Source organism: Oryctolagus cuniculus, chromosome 4, assembly GCF_964237555.1.
Source record: "Oryctolagus cuniculus chromosome 4, mOryCun1.1, whole genome shotgun sequence".
NCBI classification, from domain to species: domain Eukaryota; kingdom Metazoa; phylum Chordata; class Mammalia; order Lagomorpha; family Leporidae; genus Oryctolagus; species Oryctolagus cuniculus.
The window spans coordinates 55,430,361-55,457,767 of NC_091435.1; the positions used below are offsets into that span (position 1 = coordinate 55,430,361).

The window sequence follows — 27,407 nt, forward strand, 5'->3', positions numbered from 1 at the left end:
CTCAAAAAAAAAAAAAAAAAAAAAAAAAAAAAAAAAAAAAAAGAAGGCTGCCATGTAAACACTAACTGTAGGATTCCAGTGGAGAAGTGATCCAACAAGGCTGTGCTCATGTATGCAACTGCACGACTCATCTGAGGTGGAGGTAGTAAGAAGTTTTTTGAACTCATTTTGTAATTACACCAAGAGTATATTTATCTGGCTACCTTCCAAATGAGAATAAGAGTGATTCTATTGCATTGTCAGAAAGACTTTTTCCTGAATGACTGTCACAAGCACTTAAGTATTTCTAAAATGTGATCAACTTTCTTTTAATACAAAACATAAGTAATTGTACATTGTGGTATGTAATTATAGAACATATCTATTTCCTTTATATGCTTCATGGAAAATTAGATTTGCCAAGAAAATAAAAATCAATAAACCCTACTTAAAACATACTTTATAGAAGGTTTAATATAAAATGTAATTCCAAAAATGAAATCACAAAATGTAGCACTGATGGAAGATTACAGAGTATGGGGCCAAAGTCAAATAGACCGAAAGTGGGGAAGAATGTATTTGATGACTACACAGCTCAGATGTCCTGGGATATTCCAAACCTCAAATATCCTGTCTCATGGTTGCCAAAAATTACTGTAATGACTCAGGGATTTCAGTACTTAGCATGCAAGTTAGAATTCCCATACAGTCTTTTATATTTAAAAATGGTGCATAAACTTGATAATACTCATTCTGATTTTTTGATGTAAAATATAAATGTGGAACACAAATCCAGTAAACATCATAGAGTAAATTTTACAAGAGGCAAGGATAAATCACATTTAATGGTTGATCAAGAGAAGAGCATCCAGCAGTTGGCCTGGCATCCACAGGTAGGCTGTGGTGGTTTCCAGTTAAATATCAACAATGTCAACCCCATGCTACCTGAGACCACTCTGTGATTATCATGGATCAACACAAGAACAAGACCACTGTGTAATCATGTGGAACACAGGCAAAAACCAACACTACCCAGACCACAAATATTACCCTCCTCACATTCTAGCTAATATGGGACACTGCAGTTTTCTTTATCAATCACAGATGCTCATCTTGCCATCTAGTAAAGAATTATGAGATATTCAATCATGGAATGATTCCCACTTTTTGACTGTGTTCAGTACAGAGCAAAACTATACTTCCTTGAATCCTTCCCCCCATCCTACAGTAAGCCCTTTTTGACTAAGGGATTCCCCAGTTCCCTATAGTCTGTCGTCCACTGTTGTAATGATCAAAATTTGTTCAACTATAGACTTGTTTTGCTAGTCTTTGGCTGAAGGAAATGGATACTAAATATAGATGCACTATATCAAAATGGAGAAAGCAAAATGCATTCATTTTACTATAACAATGCCATTAATACCAGTTGAAATATATTGTTTCTCCAAAAGATATAGCTAAAACTAAGACTAACAGTTTTGAGGGCCAGAATTCAAGATCTATCCCTATATATTTTCTTAATTCTCAATACATGGAATCAGGAAGCTATCTGTTAACTGGAAACTAAAATAATCACATATGTGAATACGAAGTAGGAAATAGAAACATATGCATGTACAAATTCACACCAAATCAAGAGAAACAAGGTTGAAATGAATGGAAGGACTGCATAACCATATCAGTTCTTTAAGTGACAAATAATGTATATGTTGCTAAATTTTAATTTGGAACAACATAAGTTAGAAGATGTCATAGAACACATCCTAGACTGTATACAGGAACACTGTACATCAGCAGAAGCAAGACAGACTTAATCATCCACTTTGAGAAGTTAGTCTTAAGTTGAGGTCTATTGTCCTACTCTTGACCCACACCTGATGTAAAATATTATACTATAGTGATAAAGTAAGTGCTTCTCAAATTTGAACGATCATAAAAACCACCCAGGGATCCTGTGAGAGATCTTGTGTGAGAGCAGATCCTGATACATTCACAAGATCTAGAGTGGAGCCCAAGGCTCTGCCTTTGCAACAAATTCACTAATACTGCTGGTGCAAGGACCATTCCAAGTAGCAGAGATACAAAAATTAGAAGTTATTAGGGCAGGCTAGGAATGTCAGGCACCAGTGCCCACACCTAGAATCATCACCTAGTGTATTGCTGTAGCAGTCCACAACAAATCCCAACCTTTTGTCCAGAGGGGGTTGGGAGTCAACAGCTTGAAGTTCTCTGGCAGCCTAGGGTGGTCCTGGAAGTACTGAGGAAGTTGAATAATAAGACATCTTCCCACTGCATTAACCATCTGTCCTTGTTCCACCAGGGCAAGACTAGAATATTCCTTTTCTTGGATTAAAGGCAAATATCTCCTTTTTGTCTCTGTGATTCTGCAACCTTCACTCCTGAACATATCTTTTCCACTCTCGACATCTGGTTTGATGCAGGCTTTATGTCTAATTCATGTCCTAGGCACTAACAGATCATAAATGGTTTCTTGAGACTTTGGTCAGTTTGCTCTTGAAGAATCATAGAAGGCAAACACTAGATGCTGCTTGAGGGAAACCCAGGCACCCTACATGATATCCCAAAAGTTGAGAGGAAGGGGGCCAAGTGTTTATTTTTCCAGGAGGCCCCAAAAGCATTTCATTTGGGAGATATGGCATTCTTGAGAATATGGTAGTCACAGCCAGACCTGCCATGGTACAGCAGATAAAACCTTACATATGCCCCCAGACTAGTTTCCATTTGTTACAGTACAGCTGCACCTGTGTGATGGTTAAATGAACTAGATGGAGACTCAGTATGAAACCCTACCAGCACCCAGATTTTAAACTCACCTTCAGCAACTGAATTGCTGAAGGTGTTTCTCCCTTAAAAAAAAAAAAAAAGAGAGAGTTGGGGAAGCCCTACAGACCGGAGGGAAGGGGCAAAGAAAGAAGGAAAAGAGGGAGAAGGAGAGCATAAGAGAGTTTAAGAGAGAGATCCAGAGACACAGAGAGAGAGAGACAGAGATCAGGAGATGGAGAGAAAGAGCCACATGTTCAGGGACAGGTCCTTTTAAAACTTTGCTGGCAGGGGTGGGGTGGGCAGGGAAGTAGGAACAGTGCATCTCATTAGGATGGGGGTAGAGCTGACACTGATAGTTGGGCCATGTGGCCACCTGGTGAAGGTATTTTTGCACCCACTTTAATTACATGCACTAGAGTTAGGGTCAGTGAGTAGGAGAATCACATTGTAGAAAGTTCCAACTTGAGGTTTCTCTGAATTGGCTAATAGGCATGGCCAACATTCAAGTGAATTCCTATGACTGGAAAGTAGGGGAGAGTATAACAGACATGCACCTTTAATTTGATGTCATATTGAATATTTTGCTAGATCAGAGCCCATTATACTCGACAGAAAAGATAATTTATTAATATCAATATGTCCGAGGGCTGATTCTCAACCTTTCCCAAACCCAGTCCTCTATCAGAAAACACTGGCATGCTTAATTTTATTATATTGGCTTCTAACTACATTATGTCCTACATGATATATACCTAAAAATAAACCATAACTAGAAAGTTCACAAAAATGAAAATACAAACCCGAAAACAACACATCACAGAAGTAATCAGAAAGGATGATTTCTGAGGTTTTCTTATCATTCTCATATGCTGAATATCATCTTTAGCTGACTTCTAGGCCTCATAGAAAAGACAGGCAAAATTCAGTTGAAAAGTCTTTTTAAAAAGGGAAGGCACTCCAATTAATTTTAATGGTGTCACACAATAATTATCAAGAGAAAAAATAGTCAATTACCCCTTTTTACCAAAGGGGAAACCAAGACATAATCACACACTGTAGAAATCAGTAGAATATCCTCCAGGTGGTATGCTCTCAAACATTTTGTGAATCATTTTGCTGAAAAAGAAATACCTACTTGCAAGTGAAACATTAATCTCACACTGTTAAATCAGAAGCAGAATGATAATTATTTGTGGTACTGATCTTATGCCACTAATGAGATCTTTAGAAAAACCAGTGTGCCAACTCACAGTTCATGTTCAGCATATCCAGAAATTAAAACACATCTCTAAACCAAGTGCAAAACCATTGTGCTTTTGTATTGGGGGAAAAATGGGATTCATCTAAGTAGCAAGAATGCGTTATAGGCTTTCCACTTACCACAAAACATATCTATTAAGAATTCTATAAAAATAGAAACAAAGAAGTTAACATTCTTGTTACTATGTATTTTCTTAAAAAAGAATGCAATTACCCGTTTGAGGCTGAGGAACTTTGGGATCTTCAGATTTCTTAGCTGTTGGTACAATCCATGGGGTTTCACTTGATGCTATATTGAAAAGAAACAGAATTTGCTGACTGTGCTTTTAGAGGAGAAAAGAGAAACTGGTTGCTGGTATGGTTAAGTGGCTACCACAGCCTGCAATAAAAAGCACCATTAATCCAGTGAAAAGTCATTAGACATTGGGAAGAAATCAATATAAATCAATCCAAAAAGCATTTGACTAGCAGCTAGAAAAAGACCAGAGTTTGGTGTCAAATTCATAATACTTTTAAGGAAGAAAACTAACCAAATGGGTTTTGTAGAGTTAACAGACTCCAGTTTTTACTAAATTGGTAGAAAACCCAACCCAATAGTTAAGTTGCTTTTTTAAAAACCAAATTAACCACTTGTCTGCCCAAGTTCACTGAATTCATCAGTGCAGTGAGGTTTGCAGAGATAGAACCCGGTAAATGCCTGCTACAGAACTAAGCAATCACCACCCACTCCTGCAACATCAAGTGTAAGGTGCTCTTATTACCCAAGGATCCCTCAGTTTTCTCAAAAGGGAAGAGTGTTTTTGCCTCAGGAAATTCTGGAAGCCTTTTTGGAGCTGGAATGAAATACACAAGGGAAGTTATGAACTGAGGTACAAGTAACAGAGAAAAGCTTTTAAAATCTCAAGCTTGCAAAAACAAATAACAGTAACAACAAAACACACAAGAAAGCAAATTGTATCATGTAAAGTATGGAACCTTTACTAATATTTATGTTCCAAAGCTGGGTAATATAATTTAATATAATAAAGTTTATTTTATAGATTTTCACAATCAAGTCACTAAATCTGTTTCTGGGCTTGTTTTAACCACCCTTATTAAAACTCTTGTTTTTGATTCTTCAGCTATCTTTACAGATGTTTGTCACATATCTCACTTAAAGTCACACCAAGCACACATGTATTTGAGGTAGAAAATGTCCAAATAGGGGCCAACGCTGTGGCGCATGGGGTTAAAGCCATGGCCTGAAGTGCCAGCATCCCATATGGCTGCCAGTTCTAGTCCTGGCTATTCCACTTCCCATCCAGCTCCTGTTATTTCCTGGGAAAGCAGTAGAAGATGGCCCAAGTCCTTGGGCCTCTGCACCCACGCGGGAGACCGGAAGAAGCTCCTGGCTTTGGATTGGCACAGATCTGGCCGTTGTGGCCAATTGGGGAGTGAACCAGAAGATGAAAGACCTCTCTGTCTTGACCTCTCTCTGTAACTCTTCAAATAAATAAAATAAATCTTTAAAAAAGAAAATGTCCAAATAGCTTTAAAAATAGAATTTGGCAACTACATGGATTTATTTATGTTTCTCTCTCCATTTAAAAATACTGCATTCAAAGAATTCTAAGAAGCAATCTGCAGAAATATCAATATATTTTCTGTCAAAAGTGAGAATTAAATAAAAACATTTAGAGAAAATGCAAAAATTACCAATCTTTTCAGTGACACAATGATTTTGAATTAGAAGAATCAATATAGTATCAAAATATGATCACCCAAAAGATAAACATCCAAAGGATTTATAATAGGAATAGGCAGACCCTCTTTGGATCCTAAATTGTAAAAATTGTGCCACATTTAAAGGTTTGGGTGTTGGGAACTTATTGTGCTCTAAGTCATTAGTATTTTTGTTCACTGCAAAGAGATGAATTTGAGTAAACTGCGCTAAAGCATGCATACAATTTCCAAGGTAATAAGTTGCAGCATTTAAAAATTTTTACCTAGAGTGCTCAGTGGCAATTCAAACTTAGGTATTAGAATTGTTTGTGATATTTCTGGAGTCCTTTCACTGAGAACTGCAATAAAGAATAATGTGTTAGCAACCTCTTGACCAGGGATTTCATGTTGTGGTTTAATCCTGACTGTGCACTGCATGTTTCAACAGAGACTCATGTGCACACTGAGCAGCCTATGCCTTTTGCAGGAAGGGATCTTCCCAGAAAAGTCACACAGATGAGAAAATTTGGAGGTATATATTCAAAGTACTGCAGAGTAGGAGGGAAGAGCAACATCACAAGTACACAACAAAATACATGCTACTCCTTTTCTTCAGGGGAAAAGAGCCAACAACAAGGCAGGTTAGAGTCACTTGGGCCAAGTAGTAACTAACATGAATGACAGAAAATTCTTATTAAAAAGTACAACACTTTGGGGGTTTCTCCCCAGGTTTAGCATGCTTAAAACTTCCCAAAGCCAATTTAAGCAGAAAGGGTAGACAGAGCCAAGACTTCCAGGTTTCCCCATTTCTCCAAACTCTGGGCATTAAAAGGCTGGTATTGTGTCTGCAAGCCCAAGAGACTGGTTAAAAAGGGCACACAGCTGGCCTCTACCATCCAGACCAGCCTAAACCATCAGTCATCTGGATTAAGGCACACTGGTACCTCTTCAACAGGGTGGGTTCAAGAAATTGGAAAATTACCACCAGAGTGAGGGAAAACAAGTGGAAGAGGAAAGGGGAAATGAAGAAGCAAAGAGCAGGAAGAGGACAGAAGGAGAGGGGAAGGGAGAGTGGGGTACAGAAAGGGAGTTAGAGAATTAGGGTTACTTTCCTGAGTGTTGGGAGTTGTGTATGTTTTAAGAAAAAAAAAAAAGAGTTCTTGGAATTACCTAGGGTTGTTTCTGATAGGTCTAATGCACTAGACACAGTGGGTTTAGTGGTTCTTGGTACTGTTTCAGGCGTCACTGAAAGGTAAAAAAGACGACTTTACAAATTAAGATAAGATGATGAAGCAATCAAAGATCACAAGACACCTTTTGTTGCCCTTGAGAATTAAACTAACCTTTATGCAGCCCACTGCTTTTCCAGCTGCCATTGTCAAGGACCCCTTGGCTTGGTGGGTGAACTGACACTCTGGCCCGACCCCCTCTCCTTCTGAGTTTGGTCCACTTCCTTTGTGCTCTTAAACAGCATTCTGCCCCCATCTCCATTAATACATTCTGCTTAATCATAATTTTTAATTTGTCTGCCTTTTTCTTTATATTCAGGGCTTAGTGCAATGCTGGGGTAGAGTATTGATTTATTGTTACCAGTAATAATAGTGATAATAACTTAACACACGAATGAATAGGTGGGCAAATAATAGAATGACCCAAGGCTAAAAGATTAACTTAAGAGTTACTAAAACATGAAATTTCTCCCTCAAACTGTGTTCCATATGTGAAGATTGGAAATAGGCTGAAATTGGGACCAGGAAGATCAAATGTTCAGACACAGGATTCCAATGTTTGATCATAGATGCTGGGTTAGGCAAAGGAAAAAGTCAGGTAAATAGTTTCAGAGAAATAAGAACCAAGATCCCTGAGATCTGGAATGAATTGTTAGCTAGAAAATCCCAGAATTTTTCAGGGTAAGTACATGAAATAAACACAACACTGAATAATACATTGTGGTGCTTTGCCTAAGTATTTCTGAAGTGGAAAATTCTGAGGCAGGTTTGGCAGCAAACTGAGAAATCTGTAGACTCTCATCAGACACTGTGCCAAGAGAAAACATATAATTAGGCAAACTGGGTAAAATCTTCGAGGCAGAAAAGGACTTGGAGTCACCACTTGGGTTGTGCATATACTTTTTTTCAGGAATTTCATCCAAATGGATTGTCCCAATAGCTTGAGTAGCTTCTTTCTCTGTTCCAGTGCCATGAAGGGGGATGAAAGGTTCATTCTGTTCCTTATTTGGGACCACATCATTTGCTAGGTCAGAAATATTCCTACTTGAATGTGTTTCATGAAGTTATTTTACTGCTATAGCAATTTTCATCTTCTCTGTGCTCACAATGAGTCCAAAAGTTTAGTGCAAGGCAAATGTCACCGATGTTTCAAGTTATGACAATTTTATGATTTAAAAAAATTCACTTTAGACCGTAGCTTCTTTGCTAAATGTGGCTTGCAGGAAAACCTTGCCAGATGTTTGTTTCATCAAGCCCTGGAGAAGATGGTATTGCTTTGGCAAAAACTCTGTGGTTCAGAGATTAATGTCTCCCAAGTGGACTGGATTGGGTAGTTTGATTCAAGACAAAAAATGTTGAATATTCGTTGGTAACATGACAAAGTATAATGAAAATGCTTACTGCATTTATTCATTAAATGATTTTTACTGAAGTATATTCTCTACACTATGGCTGTTAATCTACCAGAGACATTTGTTTCTAAATGATTTTAAGGGATTTTTCCTGTACATAGGCTATGGATTTGGTGAGGAATATATGACACTTTGCTAAACTGATCAACCATGGAAGTGAAGAAATGGAAAACAGTCTCATGACTTCATGTTAAGGGAAATGAGCATTTTAGCATAAAATATTTGACTGTTGAGGTTAACAACTTTCATTTAGAGTGAAAAGTATAGTTTTCATATTACATATCTGTTTTAGTATTCAATAGTTCACTTGTATCTGTTGTTCTCCCAAAAATTAAAGAACTAGAATTAATGCTTTGCATTTATGATCAAAATCAATTTTCTACCATCTCTTCACTGAATAAAATATAGGCTTGCATAGATAACCTACTAGTTGTAAATTTTAGTTTGTTTTTTTTTTTCCTTTAAGGTCAGTAGCATAGGGATCTCATTACCTGTTATGGGCTGTGCTGGGATCTTTTCAACCTCTGGGGTCTTAGATTCAGCAGGTAATGCCAAGGTTTCATTCTTAGCTAAAAAAAAAAGTACAAACAACTTAGTTTACTTCCTCATAAAAGTTTCCAAAATACCTCATTCAAAACATAATCAAGGAAGAGACTATTTTTTAAAGTACAAACTACTCATTCCTCTTTCTATCAGCCAGTCAACAACTTCATTGTGCATTTTCAGTAGAGTCTAGTATGAACAGATGACAGACTACAAAATTCTTATTAAGCCAAGCTAGTTCTTTGAGACTTGGCATTATAGTGAAGAAAGAAATCACAATGTAATGGATTAGAAAAATCTCAAATTAATCTGATTTGCAGGTCTGGAATGCATAGATTGTGGTGCAAACAGTTGCTAGAATTTTACATTCAAATACTCCCAATTTTTAAAAAGATCAACGAATAGACTTTTTTCATTAATAAATGGTAAAAATGTTACAGTTTATCATGCCAAAATTTAAGACAACAAAATCAGGAAAACAAAACATTGGAAACTAAGTTATTTGAAAATACTTGTGGCAAAAATAAAAATGACCATCAGTTAGTAAATTTTGAGTCATATGTTAACACAGAACTTCCTTTTTACTCTCTGAAAATTTAGTGCAAAGAATTTTTTCTCTATTTTTTCCTTTTTATGCAATTATTTGGGAAATTTCTCCTAAAATTCGAGTGCTCTTTTTCACAGAAAACATATTTATAAGCCAGATTTTGCCAATGATGAAGATGCTCTTCATGCTTAAACCGCACTTCAGATGAATTCTATTTAGCACACTGAACCACTTGCTTGCTAATATTTTGAAACCATCTGATTGCATTAAAGAGTCCATCCATTTTGTGATACCTTGATCATACCACTTTGAGCTGGTTAAATAAGCAATTTAGGGTCCTAAGGCTACAGATAACTTGGGTTTCTCAATTCACTACTGAATTTGGGGCTGGATGATTTATATGTGTGTGCAAGTGTGTACATTTGCATGCTCTCCTGTGTACTGTAAGCTGTTCAGCAGCATCTGTACTTTACCCATTGGATTCTAAAAATGTTTCCAGAGTTGTGATAGCCAAAAACGTCTCTGCACACTACAAAATATTCCCTGGGGGACAAAACAGTCCCCTGTAGAGAACTACTGATCTAATTTTTTATTTCAAAGTTCTCCAAACATCCAAATTTTGTTATATACAGTTTACATCACTCTTGAAAGGACCATTTTCTTCTCCTTTGCTTATGTGAGTACAAAATATTTATTTACATCTGATGCAGTTAAAGAATTAAAAGTCATTTCATAACATAGATGGAAATAATTTTTCAATCTACATTGATGGAAGTGTTCAACAGATTCTCACAGTTAATTATTTTCAGGAGTGAATGAAAGTGCTATACATAGTTATCACAAAAGCTAATGTCAGTGTGAATCTGAGAAGTTGCACAGCATGTTTGTACAACAGAAATGCTTAATACCCTGCTAGTTTATTTAGCGAGGCATAAAGAGAAGGATCTCTTTCTGTACTAACAACAACAACAAAAAAAATAGATCTGCTACCACTGTGATAAATTCTTTTAATATTTTAAAATTTTATCAATTTTTCCTGACTCTTTTTGAACTCAGACTTTGTTTAGAACCATTCTGAAAATTTTTTTTTTTTTTTGACAGGCAGAGTGGACAGTGAGAAACAGAAAGGTCTTCCTTTTCTGTTGTTTCACCCCCCCAATGGCTGCTGTGGCAGGCGCGCTACTGTGGGCGCACCGTGCTGCTCCGAAGCCAGGAGACAGGTGCTTCCTCCTGGTCTCCCAAGCAGATGCAGGGCCCAAGGACTTAGGCCATCCTCCACTGCACTCCCTGGCCGCAGCAGAGAGCTGGCCTGGAAGAGGAGCAACCGGGACAGAATCCGGTGCCCTAACTGGGACTAGAACCCCGTGTGCCGGCGCCACAGGCAGAGGATTAGCCTATTGAGCCGCGGCACCGGCCATTCTGAATGATTGCACAGGATGAAGCTTTCAGATTTTTCTTAAGCATTGGACCAGTTACTTTCAGCATGTACTACAAGAAAATGGTATTTTTAAAAATGTAATATTAGGGGCTGGGATTCAGTACAGGAGTTAAAATGCCTGAATCCTATATTGGAGTACTTGAGTTGAGTCCAGAGTCTGCCATGATTTTCCCTTCCTGCTAATGAGCACTTTGGGAGGCACTGGTTCAAACTGTTAGGTCCCTGGCACCCACAGGGGAGACTTGGATGGAGTTCGGGGATCCTGGCTTTCCCCTTGCGGAGTGCTGGCTGTTATGAATATTTTGGAGTAATCCAGTCTAAAGAACATCTCTGTCTTTTTGATCTTCAAATAGAATAAAGTAAATATGTTTTAAAAATAAATGTAAAATAGTAAGATTTTCCTTTAATAACCTCTTCTTTTACATTTTCTCTTTCAGAGCATCTTGGCCAATCTGTTCCTTCTCATTTAATTATACCATTATTCTCAGTGACTCCCCACGTGATTAGGGTTTTCTTTTTCTTTTTCTTTTTTTTTTTTTTAACTCAATGCTTTGAATTGTTTTAGTTCCTAATATTAAAAACATTCTTAGCTGGCAATTGCATTAATCTAATATTAGGCTGTTGATGAAGAAACATAGCAAACTACCTTCCTAAGAGATAGCTCCATAAACAAGAAAGTCAAATTGTTAAGTCAACAACAGGAGTCACTGTGTACTTACTTCTCATGTGGGATCTCTGTCCTTAATGTGTTGTCCAATGTGAATTAATGCTATAACTAGTACTCAAACAGTATTTTACACTTTGTGTTTCCATGTGGGTGCAAACTATTGAAACCTTTACTTAATATATGCTAAACTGATCTTCTGTATATAAAGAGAATTGAAAATGAATCTTGATGTGAATGGAATGGGAGAGGGAGCGGGAAATGGGAGGGGTGCGGGTGGGAGGGAAGTTATGGGGGGGAAGCCATTGTAATCCATAAACTGTACTTTGGAAAATTGAAAAATAAAAGTTTAAAAAAAAGATAGCTATAATCCTTATAGAGACATAGCACACTTTTAATTAGGACATTCCAGACATCAGAAAAATCAGCCAAAGAGAGAGATTTGAATGGAAGACTCTTGGCATTTCATTTCAGTCCCTAAGCATTCACTTCCACTGTCTATACACAAGTACACTCTTGGCGATAGGAGAGAAAAATGCCATGAGCACAAGGCCTCAAATCCAGGGAAGTCCATTCGCTCTATTATTCTTTTCTATCATTTTTTTTCAACACAGTTCTTCCCTCTAATTTTTGGCAGATTAAGTCTTGAATTTGGCAAACCCTTTGCATGTCCCTGGGAAATCTGTGTAATCCTAGCTTTCTTGTTTACTTCTCTCATTATTCACACCATGTGTCCTTAGAACAAAAGCTATTACATCTCTTGATGTCCCGTGATGGGCTTTGCTGGAATGGGGATATTATTTTTAGGACTGACTCCCTCAAAAAATACGACTTTTCTAAATTGAAGAATAATTAACTTCAGAAAATTTTATTTCTCCCTTGGTAGTATAAAAGAACAGTTTTGCCTACACTATTCTTCTAAAAAAAAGTTTCTACATAGTAAACAATCAACAAAATAAAAAGGCAGCTATGAATAGGTAGAAAATATTTGAAAACCATGTATTTCATAAAGATGAAATATCTGAAATTTATGAAAGTACTTCAAAAAGCTCATGGAAAATGGAATTAAAAGATGTGTATTTTTGTGCAAAATTTTCAAAGAAGGTTATGCATTTTTTACTATAGTATACACTTTTTGTGAATTGTTGCCTAGATTTCAGAACCTTTTGCACCAATATCACTTATCTTTTAATTCAATTTTCCACAAACTTTTTGAAATTCCTTTGTATAAGTAACACATACAACTTAATAACAAAGGCAGCTGCCTCAAAAAACAAATAATCTTATTAAGAAATGGGTAAAGAACCCAAACAGTCATTTCTCCAAAGATACAGTCAATAGCTACATGAAAAAGTGCTCAATATCACTGTCAGGAAAATGAAATTAAAACCGTAATAAAATATCATTTCACTCTTGTTAGGATGGCTATTACCAAAAATACTCAAGCAATAACAAGTGTTGGTGAGGCTGTGCAGAAAGGGGAATTCTTTTTATATTGTTTTTCAGATGTATTTATTTATTTGAAAGGCAGTGTTAAAGAGAGGAAGAAAGAGACAGAGATATCTTCCATTCACTGGTTCCCTCCTTAAATGGCTGCAGTGGCCAGAGTTGGGCCAGTCCGAAGCCAGGAGCTTCTTCTTGGTCTCCCAAGTGGGTGCAGGGGCGCAAGCACTTGGGCCATCCTTCACTGCCCTCCCATTAGCAGGGAGCTGGATTGGAAGTGGAGCAGCCAGGATTTGAACCTGTACCCATATGGATGCTGGCACTGCAGGAAGTGGCTTTATCCATTATGCCACAACACTGGCCCCAGAAAGGGAATTCTTATACAGAATGTAAATTAGTGCGCCCATTATAGAAAACAATATTATGGTTCCTCAACAAATTTAAAAGAGAGCAACCATATGACTTAGCAAGCCTTCTACAGGGTATATGCCCAAAGGAAATGGAATAAGAACCTCATTAAGACAGCTTCATTCAGCTTTAGAAAAGGGGAAAATCCTGCCACTTGTGACAACATGGATGAAACTGAAGAACATTATTAAGGAACCTCAAAGAGTTCACATAAAATGTGCTTTACAAAACAAAACAAAACAAAAAAACTATGCATGGATTTTAATTTTTTTGCATCAAAGTGAATTTACATTTTAATTTCATTTTCTATGAACTTTGTGAAATCTTCTCATTTGCTAAGTGAAACACGCCAGGCATAGAAAGAAATATACTACGTGGTTTCACTTTTGTATGGATTCTCATTAAATAAAGTGAGATCCATGGCGAATGAAGCACAGTAGAGTGGGAGTAGGAGACGGGGAAATATAGGACCAAAGGTAAAAAGTTGCAGACACACAGAAACAATGCCTAGAAATCTAAGGTCCAAGGAGAGAATTATAGTTATAATACTGTGTTGTATACTGGAAATAATTTTCATAAAGTTCTTCTTTCCCCCCTTTCCAAATAAGTCTTTCTCAGACACAAGGTATGACATGTATTTTCTGGGCAGAGAACACATGAGTCCAAGAGTCTTGACCTTTGTGTCTTCCAAACACAGGTTCAATGAGAAACATCAATTTGGAAGGTTCCTGGCAACACCACACTGATGCAAGGTATGGCTGAGTCACAGGGCTTTGGTAGCTAGATGGGAAGTGACCAAGTGCAACTTACAAATTCAAAAAATGCAGTTCAGAGTCACTTATTTACATTCTTGGAGGTAACTCACTTGACAACTTTTGGGCATGATTATTTTACAGCAAAAAGAAATGCACACAATCACAGAGATATATTGGCAATCATTTTCCTATTTTAGTAAGATGGTGCTACATAAATCTTAAGAATTTTTCTAAAGTTGTTAGATCTAACAGTTCCCAGTTAGTTAAGAATTTTTCTATTTAAGGCTTGTCTTCTCTTCCTTCCAGGAGTTTCTCAAAATTAACTCCTAAGGAGAACTTAAGAGTTCATCTTTTAAAACTCTTTAATCTCGGCCAGCGCCGTGGCTCAACAGGCTAATCCTCCGCCTAGCGGCGCCGGCACACAGGGTTCTAGTCCCGGTCGGGGCGCCGGATTCTGTCCCGGTTGTCTTCCAGGCCAGCTCTCTGCTGTGGTCAGGGAGTGTAGTGGAGGATGGCCCAAATACTTGGGCCCTGCACCCCATGGGAGACCAGGAGAAGCACCTGGCTCCTGCCTTCGGATCAGCGTGGTGCACCGGCCGCAGAGCGCCAGCCGCGGCGGCCATTAGAGGGTGAACCAAAGGCAAAGGAAGACCTTTCTCTCTGTCTCTCTGTCTCTCTCTCTCTCACTATCCACTCTGCCTGTCAAAAAAACAAACAAACAAACAAAAACAAAAACAAAAAAAACCAAAAAACTCTTATAATCTCATTGCCTCACATCAAACAATTTAAAAAACATTTTTATCCCATTAATTCCTTATATAAAATGTCTGGATATTGAAAAACACAAAGAGAAATGACAATTTTTTCCTCCCTCACTTCTAAAAATTAAGTCACTTGGCATTGTGTGGACAGAACTTCTCAACATCTGGCCTTGCCCTGCCTCCCCAAAGAAGAAAAATTGAAAAAATAGACATTAAAAATTTGGTACCTCATTAAATTGAACACTTGTTTTTTTTCATCGTGGGGGGGGGAGATATGGCTAGATCTTCCATCTGTATGTTTACTCCTCATAGTCCCCCACCTCAACAGTCCAGTTCACTCCCCCAAAATCCCTAATAGCCTGGGCTGGGCCACATTGAAGCCAGGATCCTGGAATCCAATCTGGGTCTCTGACACAGGGACACAAGTCTTTGAGCCATCACCTGCTGCCTCCAAGGGTGCACGTTAGCAGGAAAGTGGGGTGGAAATGGAGTAGCCAGGACTTGAATCAGGTACTCAGATATGGGGTGAAGGCATCTAAATGGCTGAGTCAAATTCCTTCTCCAGAGATGAAGAATCTGTAAGAGGTAACTGGGTTGATGGTTTCTGAGGTCTGCACCTCACCAGCAGCTGCTTAATGGGAGCCACTCATCAGAATGCATGCTCTATAAGACAGAGGCCACAGAGAGCCTGGCCTGACTTAACGATCTGCCTCCTTAGAACCTACTCTATCATCTCTCACAGTATTTATTGGAGTAAAAAGTCCTTTTTGTTATATCTTATCATTTCTTCCCTCTCTCAACCAAAATAGATAAAGCTTCAACTTAATTTTTCTTCCCAGTATGGGTGGGTACCATGTCTATGTAATTCACCATTGTATCTCCCCTGCCAAAACTCAGTTTCCGAAAACATGAAAATGTTTGAGAAGTATTTACTGAATGAATGTTATCAAACTATGACTTGGGGCTCTGTTTTTTCAACTATACAAAGGGAAGATTCAATTGTATATTGAAAGTTGAAGCTCATAGCCAGTACTTACTCAGGGAGAACATCCTGTCTTTTAAAGTTTTAATTTCTAGTGCACCTTGCTCTTTCTTACCATATGTATCAAAAGCTCCAGATATTCTCCAAAGATGGTACAGGTTCTCAAAAGTGGGTTCTCAAAGTGTGGTCTCTGGACAAGTAGCATCAGTGTCACTTGGAAACTTATTAGAAATGCAATTCTGAGGTCCTACCCCAGAACAACTGAATCAGTAACTCTGGCAGTGAGTCTAGCAGTCTCTGTGCACAAGAGCCTTCCAGGTGTCTCTGATGCTCTATTAAGTCTGAGATCCTCAGAGGTTGTACAATTCAGCACCTGACTTGCTTCTCAGTGGCATGAACCAACTCAGCCTTGTTACTACTACAATTATTCCCCAGGTCTCATTTAAGTGGACTTGACTATCTTTTTATTATTATGGTTTTTTTTTTTCAATTCTGAAATCATATTGAAGCAATATCAATCTCAAACAAATGACAATTCAAATAGACCTGAACTTTACAAACCATTTCTCAATAAAAATAACAGAAAACATAATAAATCAAGAAATGGGCAAAGGACGTGAACAGACAGTTCTCAAAAGAATAAATAGAAATGACCAACAAATATGTGAAAAAATGCTCAGTAGCACTAGCCCCCAGGGAAATGCAAATCGAAACCACAGTAAGATATCACATCACCCCTGTCAGAATGGCTATTACCCAAAAAGCAAAAAGCAATGAAAACTGGCAAGGATATGGAGAAAGGGGAACTCTTATACACTGTGAGAATGTAAATTAAGGTAGTATGGAGATTTCTTAAACTAGATATACACTTGTCATATGAAAATATTTGGTGGTTACATAGTATAATTTAGAATAATTTCTCTATTTAAAAATTATACCTATATTACTGAGTATATTTTGAATAATTGGATAAATACTCTTCTTTTACACATGTCAATATATTTCATTATATGTGGTTTGAATACCTCCAACTTTCCAGCCTCTGTTTCTCTATTCTTTACCTGGAGAGCCTCAACTCATTTCCAATCCCAAGAATACCAATGCTAGTATTCAGTCATAACAAAGTGCAAATATAAAAATTAGCTGCTTACCGAGTTGCGCCTTGATTGCATCTGAAATCTCCAACATTATGGACATAGGAAGTTTTACAGCAGTTTCATTAAGACCAGGAATAATAAGGTGGACTGTAAGGAAATATATACCAGTAAGGCCAGGATAAGAAAATGCACCATTGGATAAAATAAAGCTTATGGTATAAGCACTAGAAACTATGAAGCATAGCACTGATAAATACTTTGTCTAGTCAATTTTAACTCAATTTTAAAATGTTGGAAAAAATGACAGCACTTTCTAAATAAAGCATTTTTCATATATAGATTTCAGCTACTGTATTGGTCTGTTTTTAATACATGAACTCAAAAATTATAAAATGTTTAAAACGTGTGGCGAACAAAAAATATCATAAATGATGATTTTTAAGAACAGTTAAACAAGAGAAACACTCCCTCAAAACTGCAAATGATCCATGGGGCAGGTAAGACAGTCACATCATTCCCACTGGGCAAGGGCTATAGCTATTTCTTTTTTGTTTGGTCTTTTTAAAAAAATTTATTTAAGGTATACACATTTTAGTGTTTCATATAAACACATTTAGCTATTTCTTTAACACACCACAAGAAAGGTAGTTTCTTGGCTCGTAGCCTGGAATGGACCTAAGTCAGGCTGTTAAACAATGAAATGAAATGAATCAATATTAATGTAATAGAATTGCCTGTGGGGTAAAACTCCATCAAGTGCCCTACCATCAAAAGCCAGACTTGTTTAACCCAGGTATGGGATTTCAAGGTTGACTCACCTAATATGGTTCCTCCCAGGGGAGTCCTTTCTGGGGATTTAGTTGAAGCCCTATGAGTAACATTCTGAATCACTGCAGAAATACAAAAGACAATAGTGTAATAGGGGAAAAAGCCACGAAGAGCCATTTAAGGGTTCCTTCTCTTCCACCAAGATACTTTCTGGAAGTAATGGATTAATTTAATAATTTGAAAAACTAGAAGCCAAAACAAAATCAACTGGATACTGACATGAAGTAAGATATCACAACTCTTGGAACCTGAGCTTCTTTACTTCCTCTATAGTGACTACTAGATCACAGTCTATATTTTCATTAATGTAAATATTCTATATTAATATTTTTCCTATTTATGCTAACTTAATCTTGACAAAAGCCCATGTACTTAACTTTTTAAAATTAAGAGTTGTTTTGTCCCCAAGCTTCTGATCAGTGTAACTTGCCTAACATTTGGCATATTGGTATGAAGGCCAGAATTATGTATTAACTTCTAATTTACTAGACAATAGTTCCTCCAAACTTTTTCAGTCAACCAGCAATTAGAAAAATTGAAACAGCATGTGCTACACTAGACTTTATTACTTTTAAAAAGTCCTTTAAAAATAGTTCTAAGCCCATACCCAGAGCAAACAAATTACCTTGTTTGATGACTGTTATTGGGATTAGCTTCTTTGGGACATATGCTGGCTGAAAAAAGGGATAGAAAGTCAACTTTCAAGTTAGTATTAACTTTATTGTTTAAAAAACTTAGAGAAGTTGAAAACTTGAAGTAGCCCTTTGTTGTTTTCAATGAAGTCTCCTGTGACACTGCCTTAATAGTTGTAGAGCAGGTCTTTTGCTGCAAAATTTTTAAAAACATTATTTTCACTTTTTTTGAAAGGAGAAGGAGGGGGAGTTTGAGGAGGAGGAGAGGGGTAGAGAGAAAGGATTGTCTATATCTCCCCAAATGACCACAACTAAGGCTGGGCCAGGTTGAAGCTGAGAACTCAATTCATGTCTCTCACGTGGGTTGGCAGGGACCCAACTACTTGAGCCATAGCCTGACACCTCCCAGGGTGAGCATTAGTAGGAAGCTGGAATTAGGAGTGAAGTCAACCTCAAATCCAGGCACTCTGATATAGGATGTGGGCATCCAAGCATTGTCTTAACTGCTAGACCAAATATCTAAACCTGTGCAAAAACTGTTGAAATCATGCATGCCAAGAGGTCTTCAAAAAGTTCATGAAAATGCATATTATAACAAAATTTTACATGGATTCAAAAAAGCTTTGCCCCAAAATAACATCACCTTTTCATTCAATTTTTTCCATGAATCTTTGAAATCACCTCATACATCTGCCTCTATCTTATTGGATTCAATTGTTTCTCCCCTAAATATCCAAAGGTTTGGCAGAAGCACTTTCTTTAGAACTCTTGAATACTACTATATTTTCATTGAATTTAGGATCTGTCTTTACATTCCCTCTCAAAATGATGTTAAGACACATCTTTGGGGAGGGGGGTCATGATGGTGGAATAGGGAGGGAGCTTTCTGATAATCTGGGAGAAGGCAGATTAATAAAAGAGGAAATAGGGTAGTCTCAGGGAAGAGATAGGGAAAAAACAGCAGAGGAAACTCTACCATAACTAGGGGGACAGGGTGGACCTGCGTGGAGAGCAGGGACTCTAGCTGCAGAGAGCCTCTGCAACAGTGCTGGAGAGAGAGCCAGCTGCTGCTGAAGCCACTGAAACTGCCCCGCCATTCCCAGTGCACTCTGGGAGGGACGGGGAGACACAAACATGGAGGAATGGAATAAAAGCTGTCGAACTCCAAATGGTTGTCAGACAAAGCTTCTAGCCCATTCCATTAGATGACCTGAGCAGTCCTCTGGACCGAGCAGGACAGTCTTTCCAAGGCCACTGTCACACACCATAGGACAGATAGCAAGAGGAAATACCTGTATCCATCTTAATGCCCATATGTCAGCTTTCAAGTAACTACAGAAGATGGAACTCCATCCATTTATCCCAAAAAGAATTATGGGTATTTCTCTCTTGAGGGGGGAATGTGAGGTAGGAAGTCAGAAATGAGCTTATGTGTGTGTGACAAAGGCCTAAGGAATTGACATTTAGGCCCAGCATCTGCATCTCAAAGTCATCCCGATAACCTTTCAGGTGCAGCCCAGTATCGGCACTTCAAACGTCCTGCCCCTTCTACCCAATAACCATTCTTCCCTTATGGTGGGGCGATGCCAGCCAGGCTTACCCTGCCTGATAATTCGGGGGGGGGGGGGCTGGAAACTCAGAAAGGAATTTTTTGTATTTACATCCAAAAAGTCCTTTGTTCCAGGAGGAGAAGAGGCCTGAAGGCAAGACTGATCCCCTTAAAAACCCCGGCCTCAACCGGAGTGTGTGCTCAGCCCTTTGCCTCTCTGCTGAGCTGCCTGCCTGGCCTGCCCAGGTGTATTCTCTCCAGTCAACCATGTAACCTCACTCTCCCCTAGTCTGGGTGACTGGGCACTCTCTCTCAGGTCCTGTCTGGAGAGGTGCCCATCCGTTCTTATGGATGTCTCTACCCTAATAAACCTTGCTATGTTGCTTTCCCCTGCAAAAAAAGACACACGTTTTAAGCTGAGTAAAGAGCAGTGTTTCAGTATACACGCTTACTGCTGTTGTTACTACAGACACCTGACTACCCTGAGATCCGGACACTGAGTGCTTACTTCCCAGGAAGGCAGAGCCAAGACTAGGATCCAGACCTTTCATACCTGAAAGCCTATACTCTTTACCAGGCTGAATAGATTTACACACAAGGGTGCTTCCCAGAGAACTATGCTTCCTCCATTCAACCAAAGTCCCTCAGGAGTTGCACACGAAGGTTTGATGTTATGGAGTAGCTAGAACTGTACTAGAGATCAGTCTAAAGTTGAGTCACTGGTGGACCTAACCATCAGGACAAGGATAAGACAGAGAGACAGATGGAGACGGCTGAAGAAAAGGACAGTATATACATACACGTACACACACACACACACACACACACACGGAATTTGAGTTGAATTTACAGGGCAATGGCACTGAATTCTGATACTTGGATTAACCTGTAAACATGATACAAATGCTCCCTATACCAGATCCACTGATGCTTGAGATGTATTGAATCTGCAGGTCAGGGACGTATTGAATGCATTATAGTTACCAAATAAGCATTTATAGTTGATGCTATCATTTTAATAAATTTTATGCCCATGATAAAGAAGGGAATAATATCAAGTTTATTGTTGATATTTTCTTCATGTATTAAAGTTCTTACGGTTAATTAAAATCCATAAAAACATTTACTATTTTTAAAGGGATACTTGTATTCATTAATCCAGTAATTTTCTTAACAACCTAGCCTAAAGAATTAATTTAAGACACAGGATGTTTATTATCACAATTTTAAACAACCTCATTACCCAAAAGTAGAAGTTTTGTCAGACTGTAGTTCAAAATTTCTTAAACTCTATTTTATAAATTGGAAAAATATAAACACCATAAATACAAAGGATGCAAATTAGCATCCACAGTATAAGCCAATTTTATAACAAGTAAGCATAGACAAAAGACCAGAAGGAAACAAATCAATGTATTTTTGAACAGTAATTTTTAATAAGGTAATATTAATCTTATTTTGTGTACCTTTCAAAATCTTACAAATTCTTTACAAGGACAAACTACCTTTATAACATGGGAACGTTATTTTAACCTGCAGTCTGTTGAATGACCACATGTGCTTCTGTCCTGCAAGTCAGCTCATACACAACTGTTAAATAAGGGAATGACATAAATATAATTTAGACAAGACTTTCTCCAGGAAAGGGTAGAGTAGGAATAGAGTAAGTTTCAGTAGGAAAGAAAAACTCTCTCAAGATTGCACTAGTAGGCAGGTACTTCTCAACTTCATCAGAAGAAAATGAAATTTGAGGATCTGACTCAGAACTTTCCCCAGAGAGGACAGTCAGGCCCCTTGCAGCACCCACCTTAACGGCAGCCCCTGCCTCCCATCCACCTGCACCATCTACCTCTCTAGTGACAGGGCGTCCAGCATACAGTCTCCATCACTTTTGAGAAATGTATTAAAGTAACTTGTATTGTAAAAACTTTGGACATTCACATTTTAGCTTTTTTATCACTATATATATATATGTTTATAGGGTAATGTGAAGTTCTGATGTAACTATAGGAGGTTTTCAAAAATTTCATGGAAAATGCCTATTATGAAAACATTACAGATGGCTTTTCAATTTTTTTTTTGCACCAAAAGGAACTCTTAATTTCATTTTTCGCTAACTTTTTGATGTACTCTCATAAAATGTAAAATTCTTAAAACAAACTAATTCACATATCCATAGCTCCACTGTTCCTTTGTGATTAGAAACTTACAATTTAATCACAGCTATTTTTTTTTAAAGATTTATTTACTTACTTGAAAGTCAGTTACATACAGAGAGAAGGAGAGGCAGAGAGAGGGACAGACAGACAGACAGGTCTTCCATTCACTGGTTCACTCCCTAGATGGCCCCAACAGCCAGAGCTTCTTCCTGGTCTTCCAAAGCCAGGAGCTTCTTCCTGGTCTTCCACTTGAGTACAAGGCCCAAGGACTTGGGCCATCTTCTACTGCTTTCCCAAGCCATAGCAGAGGGCTGGACTGGAAGAGGAGCAGCCAGGTCTCCAACCGGCGCCCATATGGGATGCCAGCACTGCAGGTGGTGGCTTTACCTGCTATGCCACAGAACTGGCCCAAGAAATTTTTAACTATATAGTATCTGGACACTATCAGTAACTCTGTTCACTCTTCCACTCTGCTGTGCCATAACTCTCAGGTACTTATTTCCCCTGTCCTACTGAAACTCCATGCGTTTGATCAACATCTCATTACCTCTCTGGCCTGGCTGAATAGCTTTCCCCAGCCCCTGGCAACTACCATCCTACTCCTTACTTTCATGAGTTGGACATCTGAGTTTGAAATGCCTGGTGTGGCAACCTCTAACCACATGGGAGTGCCTGGCAGGGGAGCCACTTTCTCTTTCCAGGTACCAACAATCATTTTTATTAGGTCTGTGGCTATAGCTACAAAGCCTTTTGAATGGCCTGTCCTCTATTTGCCCTGTGAGTCCTGTCATTTAGTGAATGTTTGAAGAAGATTTTCAGACTCTTAACACATTATGGCAGATGTACCTACATGTTGCTATGTTGATTGCCTTTGAATTGGATTACACCAATTTTTATTTCCTTTGCTGTAATAACTTATTCCAAGCAATTTTTTTGACAAGGACTAATGGAAAATGTTCCACTCTTCTCATGAACAGAACAAAGTTTGTTGTGAATTCTTACTTTGGTACAGACTAATGTTTTATTAAGATGATGACAAGAATATATGTACAATATGTGCTGCCAGAAATAAGGAATCATTTACTTGCAGAATTCAATTTTTTTCCTCATAATTGTCTTGCCTAATCTACAATCCTAAGATACAGAACTGGACTGATGAGCAAAGAGCTATGTCTCTATAAGTTTTGAAGGGCACCAGGAAAATCCTCAATGTCTCTGCCAAAGGCTCTATAACTCCCATCCAGAAATCCCAGTAGGAATCCTTTCTGTGTATAAAACAAAAGTCTAGCTGTGATAACTTCCAAGAAAACACTGCTAAACCAATTACAGCCCAGTTCTAACTGATCTTACTGTGCAACAGTTTCAAAAAATACCCTTGCCCTTTCTGTCCTAAATTATGAACATTTACTGAAGTGTGCTCTAGTGGTAGGCGTGGAGGGCGTGGGACCCCCGGGGTGGGAGCAAGGCAGTGGAAGCCCTGCAGGCTCTTGCAGTTACAGGTGATATGACCTCGGCACAATACCGTGGTCCACAGCCACCACCCTGGCACTGTTTTTCTTTGGCCATTTCCTTGCTCTTTTTCCCCATAGCTTATTGATCTCCCTACTCAATTCAAACTTCCATCACTACTTCCTTCCACAGTTCTCTTTCCTCTCCCCTTCATTTAGCAAACATTTTTCAAATATTTATTGTATGCAAGGAAGTGAGCATATTTCTTTCCTTTCATGTTCTGTAAGATATGTTATTAACTTTTAAAAGATTTATTGGAAAGGGAGAGAGAGAGAGAGAGAGAGTGTGTGTGTGTGTGTGTGAGAGAGAGAGAGAGAGAGAGAGAGAGAGAAAATGAGAATGAGTGAATGAATGAATATTAATGAATCTTCTTCTATGTGCTAGTTTACTACCCAAATGGCCAGAGAGGCAGGGCTGGGCCAGGCCAAAGCCAGGAGCCTGGAGCTCCATCCAGGTCTCACAGATGGGTAGTAGAGTCCCATGTACTTGGGCTATCTTCCCAGGTACATTAGCAGGAATCTGGATCTCAAACAGAGCAGCCAGGACTTGAACCAGCACTCTGATACAAATGCAGGCATTACAGGCAGTGCCTTAACTTGAGCCACAGTTGCTGGCCCCCTGAGATATATTATTCTTTTCCTGAATTTTTATATATCCTGTCCCTTAAGAACCATGCCGTACCATACCTTAAGCAGGGTGATTGGTTCAGAGAATTCACTTTACCATTTTTCTGGGGTGGTTGCTGCTGAGCCTCCAGGCCTTAAGACACAGTGTGGAGAATGCGGCAGAGGGCAATGCCTCTGGAGACAGATTTAGAGTGCCGTTTCATTGTGGTGAGGGAAAGGCCACACTGATCTAGAAACAACCGCAGCAGCAGCAATCACACGCTCTGTATTGTGCTTTCTATTGATACAACATCAGTGATAATACAAGGTACTGGTTTTTAAAGGCTGTCCATTTCTAGCTTTGTGGTGTCAGAATACTCAGTGTAGATTTAACTTTTTAGGCTGGGAAATGGCAAGAAACTGTCAGCTTGGGAAGTGGCTCAGGGTTGCTCATAAATCATTTTGGTGACTGAAGAGCCAAACCACGTAAGAACTCAGGCATGTTAGAGTCCAGTTTTGACTCCTTTTAGGTTGTTCTAATAAAAGTTAAGAAAATGCATTGATTCAGTTGAATATCTGTTTAAAAGATCCAAAATCTACTTCAAAAGTCTTCAAATTTCTGTTCATGTGGGGAGAAATTAGACATATACCTCTGATGAAATAAATTGCCTGCATAAATATTTCAAGTTTGTGCTCAAGACAAAAATTTCTGAGACTTGAAAAATGTTTAATATATTCATAAGGGGTGGTGAGGACCATAAAGATAATTGTCTCTACTTATGTTACTCATCTGATAACTGTGAGAGTTTAAAAATTGGCACCACTACTCTTTTGCTAAAAACCAAATGTGGCTTTCTTAAAATATGGGTGGATTTCTGATGGAAGAAAAAGGGTGAAGAGGGGTCAGGTTTCAGAAGAAAACCAATTTGGGGTGATTTGGATCAAATAATTGTATTTTCATTCTCAGAACTATAAATAAATGCTGCACATTTCAAAATTGATTATTTAGTGAACTAATTAAGTTAAACATATAGCATGTTCAATTTTTAGCCAGTATTTTCTAAAATAATAAAACCCAATTGCAGACATTAAGTTCTACTTTCATAAAAAGAATGTGGTAGACTTTTAAAATGGAAAAAAATAGCACAAGTATCATGATCAGTCTTTTTTCTTCTTAAGAATCTCATGTGATACAATTTATATCATATCACAACTTTGTGTAAATATACTTCCTTTCTCCGATTTTCCTTTTTTTAAAAAAATGTATTTAAGGTATACAAACTATGCATTTCATATACACAAATTTAGGAACATAGTGATTCTTCTCATCCTATCTTCTCTCCCACCCGCACTCCCACTCTTCTTCCTTCTCCTATTCCCATTCATATATATATACACATATTTATATATATACATATTTTATAAAGATCTATTTTCAGTTAACTTTATACTCATAAGATTAACCCTACACTAAGTAAAGAGTTCAACAGGGAGGAGGGCAATACTGAAAGTATAGCTGTTACTCAGGATTCATGGGGGATAGGTTCTAAGATCTCCAAAATCTTTGGATGCTCAAGTCCCTTGTATAAAATAGCACAGTTTTTGCCTGGAACTATGCCTACCCGCCTACATATTTGAAAGAATATAGTGTAAATGCTGTGAAAACAGTTATTCTGTTTAGAGAATAAGGGAAAACAGTATGTACTTATTTTGTACAGACACAAATCATTTTAATCTGAATTTGGTTGAACCCATTTGTGGTTGCTGAACCCATGGATGTGGAAAGCGAACTGTATTTACCAACCAAAGAGACAGAGGCATTAGATATTGACAAAAGACCCCTGCTCTGTGTCCCTGACATAGCTTTACAGGGGCTTGCCAGAATGAATATCTAGATACATGAATTACAACATACAACAAAACAATTTGGATGAGAGGGCCTGCACTGAATATTCCAATTTTTTTTTTTTTGACAGGCAGAGTGGACAGTGAGAGAGAGAGACAGAGACAGAGAGAAAGGTCTTCCTTTGCCGTTGGTTCACCCTCCAATGGCTGCCGCTGCAGCCGGCGCACTGCGCTGATCCTATGGCAGGAGCCAGGAGCCAGGTGCTTTTCCTGGTCTCCCATGGGGTGCAGGGCCCAAGCACCTGGGCCATCCTCCACTGTACTCCCTGGCCATAGCAGAGAGCTGGCCTGGAAGAGGGGCAACCGGGATAGAATCCGGCGCCCCGACCGGGACTAGAACCCGGTGTGCTGGCGCCGCAAGGTGGAGGATTAGCCTATTGAGCCACGGCGCCGGCTGAATATTCCAATTTTTAACCTAAAGGTCAAATTGCTTTTCCATTTGAAATACATGCCTCTTTTTGGAAGGTATTAAATGCTTTTGCTTATAAGGTTTATGTATAATCGTGTATATATGAATGAAGACATTTTTCAATAGGACTTCTGCTTGAAACTCTGAAAATAAAACATCTCAGATTAAAATTGCACCAATTCAAATTGAAATACTGCCTTCTAAGATCAGTCTCAGAGAGGAGATGGGGGTCAATAATCTGGATTTAGATTTCATATGGACTAAAACACATCTCTAAAGTTATCAAATCAATTTGAAGAAAACACATCATGTAGTCTATATAAAATGGCCACAGATAACCCCAAGTGGGTTGTTTTCAGCTTTCCTGTGTCCCAGAGGTGCCCAAGAGCACAGATGTTGGTTCAGGAGACATTTTTCTGCTGTCCAGAGGCAGTAATAAAGAAAACTTCAGAAAAAAAGCCTTAAAATATCTCTTCAATGAATTTGAGCTTTCCTTTGGAAATAACCAAGAGTTTGTAAGCACAGTTCATCAGAGCTGGCTGACACTGGGGACACTCCGCCTCACAGCTTGAGGTGATAAAATGTGTGGCTCTGTGTCAAAGACACGGGAAGCTGCTTCCTAGCCCTTCCTTTCATGACTGTTTATGATGAGGAAAAAGAAATTAAATCCCCTGGGAACTGAGCATCAACCATCTTTCCCAATCTTGCTGAGTAACTCACCCTAAATGAAATATTCTACCAAAAAGAAAAAAGCACAAGTAACTGGGTTATGATAACTAAAAGGGAGAAATGACTTTGAGTCACATGA

General features: G+C 38.4%; 1 protein-coding gene across 31 annotated transcripts in view; it reads right to left on the minus strand.

The window, feature by feature from the left end:
• ABI3BP (ABI family member 3 binding protein) overlaps window positions 1-27,407 on the minus strand; it is a 285,033-nt gene that overhangs the window by 117,390 nt on the left and 140,236 nt on the right. For 24 of the 31 annotated variants that reach the window (XM_051819135.2, XM_051819134.2, XM_008267027.4 and 21 more), the window contains exons 7-14: window positions 18,457-18,505; window positions 17,822-17,893; window positions 17,058-17,150; window positions 8,857-8,934; window positions 6,895-6,969; window positions 6,009-6,083; window positions 4,785-4,856; window positions 4,238-4,312 (exon numbers count right to left, since the gene is read on the minus strand). In XM_051819135.2, coding sequence (XP_051675095.2) covers window positions 4,238-4,312; window positions 4,785-4,856; window positions 6,009-6,083; window positions 6,895-6,969; window positions 8,857-8,934; window positions 17,058-17,150; window positions 17,822-17,893; window positions 18,457-18,505 — 589 coding nt within the window. The remainder of the gene's footprint in view (window positions 1-4,237; window positions 4,313-4,784; window positions 4,857-6,008; window positions 6,084-6,894; window positions 6,970-8,856; window positions 8,935-17,057; window positions 17,151-17,821; window positions 17,894-18,456; window positions 18,506-27,407) is intronic. The other 7 variants (XM_070072004.1, XM_051819140.2, XM_017347142.3 and 4 more) reach the window with 2 other exon arrangements.